This window comes from Caenorhabditis elegans, chromosome V (genome assembly GCF_000002985.6).
Source record: "Caenorhabditis elegans chromosome V".
NCBI classification, from domain to species: domain Eukaryota; kingdom Metazoa; phylum Nematoda; class Chromadorea; order Rhabditida; family Rhabditidae; genus Caenorhabditis; species Caenorhabditis elegans.
Window position 1 is genome coordinate 4,163,961 of NC_003283.11, and position 11,705 is coordinate 4,175,665.

Genomic DNA, 11,705 nt, shown 5'->3' on the forward strand with positions numbered 1-11,705 from the left:
TAATTTTAGTTTTTCGAAAAAAATTTTGTTTATTCGACAAAACCTTAATAAATTAATCGAAACACATAAATTTGAACAATTCGCGAGAAAACTAAATATTACGGGAACACGTAACTCTGAGAATGCGCAACATATTTGACGCGCAAAATATCTCGTAGCGAAAACTACAGATATTCTCTAAATGACTACTGTAGCGCTAAAATAAAGAATAATACGAAGAAACGAAGGAAAATGGAAAATCTCTGACACAATTCAAACATAAATTAATTTCAAAAATCGAGCCCGCAAATCGACACCAGCGCTACAGTAGTGGTTTAAATAATTATTGTAGTTTTCGCTATGAGATATTTTGCGCGTCAAATATGTTGCGCAAGACGCATTCTCAGAAAGGCACACAACCTTTTATATTGAACTTGTATATTGAAACAAAAATTGTCGTGTCAAGACTGGGTACCGTATTCTCCTATTCTATTCCGTATTCTCTAAAAAACGACACACAAGTCACGGTTCCGAAAAAGTTCACAAAACCAAGTTTTTATTGCCAACCACGGAAACACTCAACCGGCTGTGTGTCTAAATCTCTCATCCTTCCTCTTCTCTTTTTCTCACGCCAGTATTTGCAAGGCATATTTGTGTTGAAATTTTCAAAAACTTACGTTTCAATTTTCATTTCTAAATAATTTAGGACTTCTTGTCAGTTCTTGTTTTTAAATAGTAAGTTATCCGCTTTGTAGAGTTTGGTTCTTAATGTTCGACTTGTCTGATGCTTACTTGTAAATACTCGTCAAATACCACTAGTTAGTTAAGCAATATTTCGAAATGTTTCACCATATAAAAGGGGAAAAAGTTTAAAAAAAGATTTATCTGCAGATTACTATTGAAAATGTCTTCTGACGAAGAAGGCGAAGCGATACCCTTCGGACTTTTTGGTGATCTACTCGACGAAATTGAGCACGAGGGTCCCTCTGCGCAGCCTAGACTTGCCACAAGAATTGCAACCCAAAAAGAATTCGATGCGCTGTGCAAATCGATTGGGGGATTCGAGAAATGGTCTGTTCTGAATGAAGATTGTCGGAGGGAAGTTGTCAAAAATATGGATTACTGGGCGAGGAGCAGACTAGGGTTCTGTTCGAAAGCCGATCAGGAGACTGTTTCCAGAACTCCCATTAAAATACATAGCATCGAAATTCTGGACAATGAAAACCACTACTTGCTGAGTCGGGAGGATTTTGTAAGTTGTTTTAATCTTAAAGGTGGTACCGAAATTTGAGACTTTGCTTTTTTAGACCCAAAATGGCCCAAAACTACCGAATTTCGTAATGAGACGTTCTGAAAATTTCTAAAAAAAAAAAAGTTCTGGCGGTTCAAAGCTCGGCAAGATAAGACCCATTTTTAGCTAAAATCAAACATTTTTCCAACTTCTCGGTGTCGCAGCGTCTGGAACCAAATATTACATTTTTATTTATTCATCACTTTTCAATAAATATTGTGGTCTTTGAATGGGCGTTTATTCGTTGATTTAAGTACATTTATGGTCAGTGGGGCACAAATAAAAGCTACATTTTGTGCCCCAAAGACCATAAATGTACTTAAATCAACAAATCAAAGACCACAATATTTATTAAAAAGTGATAAATAAATAAAAATTAGGTTCCAGACGTTGTGACACCGAGAAGTTGGAAATTTTTTTTGATTTTAGCTGAAAATGGGCCTTATTTTGTCGAACTTTGACCCGCCATAACATTTTTTTGAGAAATTTTCAGAACGTCTCATTACGAAATTCGGTAGTTTTGGACCAATTTTGGTCGAAAAAAAAACAATGTCTCAAATTTCGGCACTCCACCTTTAAAATGATATATTTTCAGGACAACGTGGTGGTCCGTGTTCAATTCCATCACGACTTCCACTCGGGAAAACGATTCGAGGTTGTGTTTTCGCAACTCGGTGATGATACTCAAATTCGTTGGATCAAATACATGCGAAAACCGGATGTTAGAAGTATTTTGCTGAATAATTGCAATTATTATCAGGAGGCTGCCAAATTTGCGGAAAAGTGGATGAAAAAGTGTAATTTCGAAATTGCTGTGCTCAAAGTGGAAATGGCTCACTATCCAACGGAATCCAGCCAGATTAAACATTTGCCACGTTGCAAGGATGTTCGAATTGGCGCCGATGATCTGGAAACTTTCCGCTGGTGGCTTCAAAAGGTTCCAGAACAACTTGATGATCTACAGCTGATAACTCTTGAACAAGATAGAGAAACTTTCACGCTCCCCACCGAATTCGTAGCTTTGCCGCAAATCATGACTGTTCCGGGCTTCTACTTCTGGTGCCGAGCTGCGTTCTCCGATGAGCAATTCCTCAAGCTGGCTGCCAAAACTATGAGCTTTGACGCTGTAAACATTACTGACAGTGGAATCAATCAATTCCTGAAGAATTGGCTCAATGGAAAAAGTGTTCCCGGATTTAGACAGGCTCTTTTGTGGTGTAGAAGGCAGGCAGACAAGCCTGCGATGATTCGAGGGATCCAAGTTCGGCAATGGGATAAGGCTTTCGAGGAAGAAGCGTAGGAATTTTTAGCTTAAAACTAGAAACTTTTATTACAATTTTTCAGAGCCGGCTTCTGTGGTGATTTCGAGAGAGTTTGTGGTCGTGGAGATTGTCTGCAAATTTATAGTTTGATCGATTCATTCGAGAGCCTAACTCTCAGCATTATGGACGATAGAATTTCAATTTATGCTACTGGACGCAAGTGTACATACCAGGGAAAGACGTACAGCGACTATTGGATTCCCTGATTTTTTTTTCGAAATATTTGTTGGAGTTGAATTTAAATAAAAATAAATAAATGCTTTTTTTCTGAAAAATCAAATGAAATTAGTTAATCTCAAGTTATTTTCGATGCGAAGGAAGTCTTCCCGAACTCGTGAATTTGACATTCTTTTGGTTTCCGAGTTGACGAGGTTTTGTAGATGTGACTGGAGCTGCTGCGGGAGCAAGATCTGCAGACGTTTGAATCCCGAGCGTTCGCTGAGGAGATGGTGGACACTGAGCACGTTCTGAAATTTTCAAATTACAATTTGTTGAGAAAAATGCCAAAAAAAAAGGAAAAATCAATTCAATTTGAATTACCGCGAATTTATCTCGAAACTCCGCCCATTTTTCTGTGCCGCAATTTTTAAAAAATCTATTTTGACGCAAATTTAATGTCTATAATTTTGAATTAAAAATCGATAATTTCGGTGCATTTTCTTCATTTTTTAAATCTAAATTCCGCCCATTTTTTTGCAAAAAATCAAGGTGCGGCACAGAAAAAAGGGCGGAGTTTCGAGATAAACGGGCGGTAATTCAAAATTTATGATTTTTCGATTTTTTTTTTTGCATTTAAAGTTCTGTTGAAATTAAATGATCGATCAGTGAACATCAGCGTCGCATAGAAAAAGAGGCGGCGCGTAATTTCGTAATTCTGCGGCACGGTTTTTCATAAGTTTTTTTCGCTCTTTATCACTGTTAAAAAAGTAAAGATTTGATTTTACTTTTTTTCGAAAAAATAAGGTAAACCCAAAACCTTATTGAAAAATTTCACGAAAAAGCGGAAACGAGCGAAAAAGTTGAGGAAAAACCGTGCCGCAGGGTTGCAAAATTGAGCCCCGCCTCTATTTCTGCGCGACGCTGCTTATTGATTGAAAATTCACCGAAATTCTCGATTTTTAATTCAAAATTATCGATTTTTTTGGCATTATTACCATTTCTTTTCCTATTTTCCTGATTCCATTCATAAAATGGATTTTCATAAAGCGGCGTGCGGATCGGATGTGTGTCGAGTGATGATACCATGCCGAGCTTTTGACGATAATCCGCAGCGAGACCTCTTTTCAGATCTCCTTTAATCCGAGATTCCTGCTTTTCCAGCTGATCCTTCAATTCGGCGATTTCTGATTGTTTCTGCTTGACGGTTTGCGTGAGTTCTTCAATTACAGCATTTTGATGATTTACAGTAGCGCTGAATTTCTCCTGATGAGCATCGACTTCTTTTTTGTGGCGTTGTTGTCGATTTCTGATGTCTTCTTCGATACGTTTTCTGTAATCCTCCTGAATAAAGCAAAATTATTTAATTTTTGAGGAATTTTTTGAAAAAATATCCAAAATAGTCTTAAAAACCGCAAAAATTTAAAAAAATCCAACTTATTTTTCAATTTTCGGTAAATTTCCTGAAATTTCCTCCAAAATGAGAACCGCGACCAATCAGCGATTTGCTCCTCCCACTTTTGAACCAATCGGATGAAGTGGGCGGAGTTCGAAGATACTGATTGGTTCAATGTGGGCGGAGCGAATAGCTGATTGGTTGGAGGTAATTATTTTGGAGGGAATTCCACCAAAATTGAAAATTTTGCGTTTTTAAAGTCGGATTTTACTTTTTTTCATTTTCAGGGGATTTGTCTGAATTTGAGGTTATTTTGGATTTTTTATACTCAAAATGCCCTAAAAACCGATTTTCAAAACCAAAATATACAAAAATGTGTCGAAATTTCGGAAAAAAGACCAAATTTTAGCTAAAATCTCCATTTTTGCCAATTTTTCCGCGTCACAGCGGCTGGAATTTCATTTTTTTTTGGTTTCCCATCAGGTTCAAATGTGCCTGAATCGACGAAAAAGTGAGATAAACGACAAAAATATAGAAATTGTCGAATAAAAAATAATTTCCAGCCAAAATTGGAGATTTTGGCTGAATTTTAGTAATTTTTTCAAAATTTTAAGATATTTTAGACTATTTTGTCCATGAAATTCGGTCTTTTCGCGTCAAGTTGCATTTAATAATCACAATTCTTCAAAAAAAAGAATACTAACAGCTTCTTTCTGGATTAGCTCGATTTTTTCCGTCGATTCTTTTCGCTCTTTCAAAAATTGGGCTTTCAAATTTTCGACAATCGTCCGTTCTTGCAATACCTGAAAATTAAATTTTTTAAAAAAATCTTTTTAAAAAATAGCTTTTCCCTCACCTTTTCAGTCTCCTCTTCCAGTTGTACCTTGGTTTTTCCTAGAAGATCTTGCAAACTGAAAATTTCATCGCTAGAATTCGAAATTTTCCGCTCATTATCCACATTTATCTCTGTCAATTCTTTATTGGAAGTCTCCAAATTCGCAACTTTTTCATGTAAATCATCGACTGTTTCCTCTAATTTTTCATTTTTCGCCGTCAAATTCGAGTTTTCCTCCTGGAGAATCTCCACATTTCTTGCCAGATCAAGTTCTCGTTCGTGAAACTCTTGAATAATGTGTCCGGTGGCTTTTTCGACTTTTTCCATCACAACGATTTGAGCTTTTCCGACTCGATGCTCGACTAGATGAAGCCTGTGAGATAAATCACGATTTCGACGATGTAGCTGATCGTTTTCTTCTTCAAGAATAGCCACTTTGCGGAGTTTCACTCGGAATAAGTCGGCAATCTCATTTTCCGACATTTTTGATAAAAGTTCCACCTCATTTTCAACTGAATTGTCGCGCAAAATCGCTGCAATTCGTTCTCCATCCTCCAGATCTGTGTACTTTTTCCAGGAAGCTTTAAGGTCTTGAAAGATAGCAGTATACTTATCACTGCCTCTGAAAAAAAATGTTTTAATGTAATAATATATAATTAAATTACTTCACGGAAACAGGAGCGAGACGTTCAATTTCTGGATCTCTAACCAAGCTTGAATTGGACCTGAAAATTGGCGCTTTTTATTGAAAAACTTATTAAAATAAATGCTTAAAATCTCACCCAGGCACACTTCTTTGAGTTTCATCCATTTGTGAGTCGAATTAGTTGTAAAATCTAGAAAATCAGAGAAAGAAAACCGAGAAATGAATTAAAAATCGGAAGGATTTTTTGAATGACCCCGCTTCGCGTTAGAGCGCGCTTGCAACATTCACTTAAAGGCACACATAAGTCGGACGGTGCAGACGGCTGACGTTTTTTGAACAAAATAAGATTTTACCCAGAGAAAAAAAAACAGGGAATAAGAATGATACACGATGGAAATTGAACATGAGAGTCAGGAAAAGAAAAAGGGGAAAACAGTTTAAAATGGACAGTTTACAATTTTACAAGTGGGAGAAATACTTTTGATTCTATTTAAATGCAGCTAAACTATTAAAAAAGAAAAAACAATTGTACAGTTAAAAATCCGCCATTGCCAGCTCGTCGATATCTTCAATGTCATCCGTTGATAGCAGCAAATCGATATTTCCATAAGGATCACGTTGAATGGCCTTGATCTCACGTTCTTTGAGGAGCTCTGAAACACCAAAAATATTGAAAATGACGTAATAAACTATTTAATCTACCAAGAACTGTATAAAATGTGCGAGCGGCTTCTCGTCGAGATGTCGCAGCCAGTGGGATAATCGAATCCAGAGTGACCTCGTAGGGGCATTCACTATTCAGCTTGCTGAAAATAACTGCGTGAATAAATAATACTGTCAGCTGCACGCCCTGCTCAAGTGTTCATAATTATTAGAGTGCGCTCGCGCGGCACCTCACGAACTCCAGAATTCGCGGGATTTCGTTTCGCGGCGGGGACAGTAGTTTTTGGCTATTTTTGGCTTCTACGGAAATTATTTTTAATTTTTAATTTATAATATTGTTGAGAAGCACCAGCCGAATTGAAAATGAATTGAAAATTATGAAAATTGACCGAAAACTGAAGGAGTCACCACGGCTTTCTTTAAAATGTATCAGTACCGTTAGTTTTTCGATTTCAGAGTCGTAAAATATGTCATTTTGTAGAGAAAAGTCTGTTCCACAAAAATCCATGTTTGAAATTTTAATTGTTTGATTTCTAATATGAAAATATTCAAAAAATCAACAATTTTACGTTAAAATCTAATTTTTTCAATTTTTAATAAGAACAATTTTAAAATTTCAAACATGGATTTTTGTGAAACAAACTTTTCTCTACAAAATGACATATTTTACGACTCTGAAATCGAAAAACTGACGGTACTGATACATTTTATTAAGAAAGTCGTGGTGATTTCACCCCTATCTACTTGTTGTCTGTGGCGTCCCGTCTAAATGTTTTCTACATGTTAACTTGTCGTTGTGGAACCGAATAGCAAAACGTTTCCCTAAACTGTTAACTCCAAATGCATTTGCGTCGCGCCTAGGCTCTATCCCATTTGACACCCTCTTCCCCCCAACTTGACCTCCCGGGCTATAGCTGGTCCAATTGGTCATTTTATTTATCTGTCCACACATCTTTTTTATTTTACTTTTTTTCTTTGTCTTCCGGTGTAGCTATTTCTTGTGGCAAATAAACAATTATTATTATTATTCTTGTGTAAAACTTTCACTATGTGATCAAATTTCATAATTTTACACATTTTCAATTCGGATGGTGCTTCTCAACAATATTATCAATTAAAAAATTAAAAATAATTTCCATAGAAGCCAAAAATAGCCAAAAACTGCTGTCCCCGCAGCGAAACGAAATCCCGCGAATTCTGGAGTTCGTGAGGTGCCGCGCGAGCGCGCTCTAATAATTATGAACACTCCAGGAGGCCGTGCAACTGGAGTATTCAGCTCACTGAATAATATTCGCACGGATGGTGAGCGCATCCGCAATGTTTTCAGATATCGGATTTGACCACGTCGGTTTGGAATTCCAGTTTTCTTCCAATAGCGCCGGCTCATCCATCCTGAAACATAAAATTTATCATCAAATTCTCGAAAAACGAAGCTAAAACCTTGGAGAAATCGGATTCACATTCATCGGCTCAAATTGTTCCAATCGTGGAACCTCGAGCTCTTCTCGAAACTCTATTTCTTCCGGTCGATGCGCTGGAGTCATGCTGAAAATTGAAAATTACTCAAATGCTCAAAGCTTGAAGCCTGGTGATTATTTTAAAGGTGGTGTAGTCGATTGTTTTTTTATTGCTTAATAAAAGACTCAAAATTGTCTGAAAACGCCGAATTTCGTAATGAAACTTCTCCAAAAAAAAATAATGGCGGCTCAAAAACTGGCCTAAAATTAGTTAAAATTTGAAATTTGACTTGTCAGCGGCTGGAGACTTTTTTTTTTTGAAATCACCGTCAAATTTTGGGTATCCAATGCAATTATCTTGCTTTTTCAACTCGATTTATGTAGGTATTTTAAAGTCGATGGACGGCGAGATTTGGTTTAAAAAATTCAAAAATCTCACCGTCCATCGACTTTAAAATCCCTTATTCAAGTTGAAAAAGCAAGATAATTGACCTGTACACTCAAAATTTGACGGTGATTTCAAAAAAAAATTGTCTCCAGCTGCTGACAAGTCAAATTTAAAATTTTAACTAATTTTAGGCCATTTTTAGAGTCGTCTTAACTTTTTTTTTTTTGAGAAGTTTCATTATGAAATTCGGTGTGTTCAGAAAATTTTGAGTCTAATATAGCAATAAAAAATTCGACTGCAACACATTTAAATGCGTACATAGGACTTTTTTCCTTCAGTGGAGTCGCCATGAACTTCATCTGTGACAAGTCGATGGTCTCCAAGAGCTCGCGTTCGGCTTCACGTCGATTTCTCCTCTCCGCTTCCTCATCCTCATCTTCAGTATCAGATACATCGTGGCGCCCAATTGTGGAATCAAATTTCCTCGTTTTCACTTTGAACAGATCCCACATGTCTGTATTGCATCCTTTTCGAAGGTAGTACGGGATCGGGTTCAACAGATCTTTTAAATTCATCACTTTGCTTGTCTTCCGACATAGAGGCTCCACGTCTTTGAAGTGAAGACTGGAATAATCTTCCATCAAGTGATGCATGTCTCTCTGGTAAAAAAAAAGGCGTGGAATAATATTGATTTCACATCTTGATCGCCTACTAATGGAATTTTATAATTGATCCCTTCCTCTGCTCCCTCGTTCTCAGCCATTTGGTTTTTTGTAGCACTATGAGGAGCTTTAGGTATTGTTCTTGGAATCAAAACTTCGTCATCTAATTCCAAGATTTCCGAGGCGATACGTGGAACATTCATCTGTTGTGGCGTAAGAAACTCGGTGTTCTGAAAACGAAAAAATTCGAAAAAAAGTTGAAATTCCAGCCGTTGTGAAACGAAAAAATTGGCAAAAATGGAGATTTTAGCTAAAATTTGGTATGTTTTCCGAAATTTTAACACTTTTTTTGTATATTTTGGTTAAGAAATACCGTTTTTTAGGTCATTTTGGGTGTAAAAAATTCAAAATAACATCAAATTCGGAAAAACCACCAAAACAAAAAAAAATGTTAAAAATTAAAAAAAATCCGAATTATTCTGGATTTTTTAAAAAAATTTTTCTTTTAAAGGTGGACTTCATTCAGTGGGGAAATTGCTTTAAAACATGCTTATCGGGTCACAATGACCAAATATCATGATTTAAAAATTCAAAAAAATTTTCTAAATTTTATATGATTTTTTGAAAATTGAAAAAAAAATCTCAGTTTTCCCCTAATTCCTATTTGATTTACCGCCAATTGAATTCGTTCGATAGAGCGTGCTTGCATCATTTTAAATAATTAATTTTATTTATTCTTATTATTTTACTGATTTTTTTTCATTTTTTGTGTCTTTTTATCGGAAAATGAAAGAAATAAACAAAACAAATGCAAAATGTCTATTAAAAATTAACTGAAAATTCGTAAAACAGTGATATTTTGAGTATTTTAACAGTTTTACGCATTTTCAGTTAATTTTTACAGATCATTTTTCATTTGTCTTGTTTATTCCTTTCATTTTCCGATAAAAAGACGCAAAAAACGAAGAAAATCAGTGAAATAATAAGAATAAATAAAATTAATTAATTAAAATGATGCAAGCGCGCTCCATCGAACGAATTCAATTGGCGGTAATTCAAATAGGAATTAGGTGAAAACTGAGATTTTTTCAATTTTCAAAAAATCATATAAAATTTATAATTTTTTTTGAATTTTTTATCATGATATTCGGTCCTTGTGACCCCATAGGCATCTTTTAAAGCAATTCCCCCTAGACATACGATTCCAGAATTCCTCGCTTCCTCCATTTCTTCGTCCATACTCCTTCTCCGCTCAGTTTCGTCTAGCGCGATGGGAAGATGGGCGAATCGAAGAACGTCCTTCAGGTGCGTGGCTGGTTGAAATACTTCTTCCTCTTGTGGTATGGATTTGGTAGGTGTCATGAGCTGGCTTCGGATAAAATCATCAGATGGACGTTGAAAATCAGTCTCCATATTCAGATTCAGATTGTGGACATTTTGACGGGCATCGTTGAAGGAATATCGATCGATAAATGTTCTGAAACACACATCATTATTATATTCATTGCAACTTTTTCCTCACGAGGACGAGGAAAAGTGGTTTCTAGGCCATGGCCGAGGAGCCGACAAGTTTCAGCGGCCATTTATCTTGATGGATTACGGGAATACAAAACCTAAACTTTTTCTGAAACATGATACATATGCTGCTTAGATGCTGAAACTACCTGATTTTCATAACGAAACCGCTGAAAAAGGTTTGAGGTTTTCAAAATTCAACATTTTGTGCCAAAATCTCGACTTTTTTACCAAAAAAGTTGAATTTTGAAAATCTCAAAACTTTTTCAGCGACCTCGTTATGAAAATCAGGTAGTTTCAGCATCTAAGCAGCATATGTATCATGTTTCAAAAAAAAGTTTAGGTTTTGTATTCCCGTAATCCATTATATTGCATTGCCCACTGAATACATTTTTTTACTTGGAAATTGTTTTAGCATCTGCAAAAAGTATTTATTTATCAGTTTCATTAAGAAAAAACGAGAGAAAACAAGCGGAAAACAAAGCAAGATAAATGGCCGCTGAAACTTGTCGGCCCCTCGGCCATGGCCTAGAAACCACATTTCCTCGTCCCTCGTGAGGAAAAAGTTGCAGTGATATTGCGAACATTATAAGGCGAGAATGCTAACTTACAAATCAATCGCCGTGTTCCGATTCTCTGATTCCAACATTCCGTACATCATTTCAAGTTGTTCCATCGTTGGTGCAGCCAAGTCGTCTTCCACGTTAATTTGGTCGTTCTTGTGAACACTGAGAACATCTGGCATTGTAATGTTTTGCCGTAGAGCCACACTCTGTAATAGATTTTTGTTTTAATTCCGATATTCTTGAAGCATTTAGGCTTACAATCGGCGTAGGAGCGAGAGGAAATTCCTCAGCCTGCCTTCTCTTCTTCTTTGGTGTTTTATTAGAGTTGTCTCCTTCCATCTGTTCGCGAGTTTTTCGTTTCCTCTCTTCTTCTTGCGCCATGTACGACGTGAATGCGACGATGTCTCGAGCACGAATTGCATCATCTGTAATATTTTTTTAAAATATTTTTTCTAGAAAGTGATACTTTAAACACTTACGAAGAAGTCGGGCAACTTGTGTACTGAGAACAATGGTGTTTCCGTACACCAAATTACACGCAACAGAGAGAGATCTTCGGTTTTTCTTCTCATTTCTGAGAATCCAGTGAATGAGCTTGCTTGCTTGAAGAACATCGTGTCTGAGGCACTCACGACGATTTGATTGCAATCCGAGTTTTTTGTGGGATCCAAAAACTATTCCTCTGCAAAAAAAACTGTATTAATCTGGCATAAAATATATTTCTTACAATAGGAACTTCACAGTCGCTTCCTCCGACGCTTTTAGCGGCACATCAATGCTTATGACCATGGTGATTGATTTTCTGCAATTTTTAATTGAAAATACGTTC

The 11,705-nt window shown here is 36.4% G+C and overlaps 3 protein-coding genes across 7 annotated transcripts; 1 reads left to right on the top strand and 2 right to left on the bottom strand.

Moving 5' to 3' along the window:
• The first annotated feature begins 593 nt into the window (after nt 1–593).
• Nucleotides 594–2,865, top strand: Y45G5AM.3 (FBA_2 domain-containing protein). Of its 2 annotated transcripts, none has more exons than NM_071758.3 (4): nt 594–714; nt 871–1,231; nt 1,866–2,566; nt 2,615–2,865. In NM_071758.3, exons 2-4 carry the CDS (start codon nt 884–886, stop codon nt 2,796–2,798), a joined length of 1,233 nt encoding a protein of 410 aa, NP_504159.2. In that variant the 5' UTR covers nt 594–714; nt 871–883; the 3' UTR covers nt 2,799–2,865. The 2 variants fall into 2 exon arrangements, 1 of the variants encoding a protein (NP_504159.2); NR_138523.1 differs by having other exon boundaries at nt 646–714; nt 2,615–2,798.
• On the bottom strand, nt 2,675–6,278 carry Y45G5AM.7 (Cilia- and flagella-associated protein 157; the record flags this gene model as incomplete). 2 transcript variants are annotated; one of them, NM_071759.5, is made up of 6 exons in its annotated part: nt 2,675–3,059; nt 3,747–4,092; nt 4,849–4,947; nt 5,001–5,601; nt 5,645–5,704; nt 5,762–6,278. In NM_071759.5, 6 exons carry the CDS (start codon nt 5,788–5,790, stop codon nt 2,893–2,895), a joined length of 1,302 nt encoding a protein of 433 aa, NP_504160.1. The 2 variants fall into 2 exon arrangements, with proteins under 2 accessions (NP_504160.1, NP_001317849.1); NM_001330832.3 differs by lacking the exons at nt 4,849–4,947; nt 5,001–5,601; nt 5,645–5,704; nt 5,762–6,278 and having other exon boundaries at nt 2,893–3,059; nt 3,747–3,837.
• Nucleotides 5,952–11,680, bottom strand: coh-4 (Rad21/Rec8-like protein C-terminal eukaryotic domain-containing protein; the record flags this gene model as incomplete). Of its 3 annotated transcripts, NM_071760.3 has the most annotated exons (11): nt 5,952–6,278; nt 6,328–6,431; nt 7,570–7,680; nt 7,729–7,833; nt 8,452–8,792; nt 8,846–9,025; nt 9,996–10,272; nt 10,922–11,082; nt 11,135–11,301; nt 11,356–11,558; nt 11,604–11,680. In NM_071760.3, 11 exons carry the CDS (start codon nt 11,663–11,665, stop codon nt 6,160–6,162), a joined length of 1,830 nt encoding a protein of 609 aa, NP_504161.1. The 3 variants fall into 3 exon arrangements, with proteins under 3 accessions (NP_504161.1, NP_001317850.1, NP_001317851.1); NM_001330833.3 differs by lacking the exons at nt 10,922–11,082; nt 11,135–11,301; nt 11,356–11,558; nt 11,604–11,680 and having other exon boundaries at nt 6,160–6,278; nt 9,996–10,208; NM_001330834.3 differs by lacking the exons at nt 9,996–10,272; nt 10,922–11,082; nt 11,135–11,301; nt 11,356–11,558; nt 11,604–11,680 and having other exon boundaries at nt 6,160–6,278; nt 8,846–8,998.
• Between the last annotated feature and the right edge of the window lie 25 nt (nt 11,681–11,705).

Bases quoted from the DNA above. Each gene is read 5' to 3' on its own strand.
- Y45G5AM.3 (NM_071758.3), top strand. From the start codon at position 884: ATGTCTTCTGACGAAGAAGGCGAAGCGATACCCTTCGGACTTTTTGGT. The intron at 1,232-1,865 runs GTAAGTTGTTTT...ATATATTTTCAG, and splicing joins TGCTGAGTCGGGAGGATTTT to GACAACGTGGTGGTCCGTGT. The intron at 2,567-2,614 runs GTAGGAATTTTT...ACAATTTTTCAG, and splicing joins AAGGCTTTCGAGGAAGAAGC to AGCCGGCTTCTGTGGTGATT.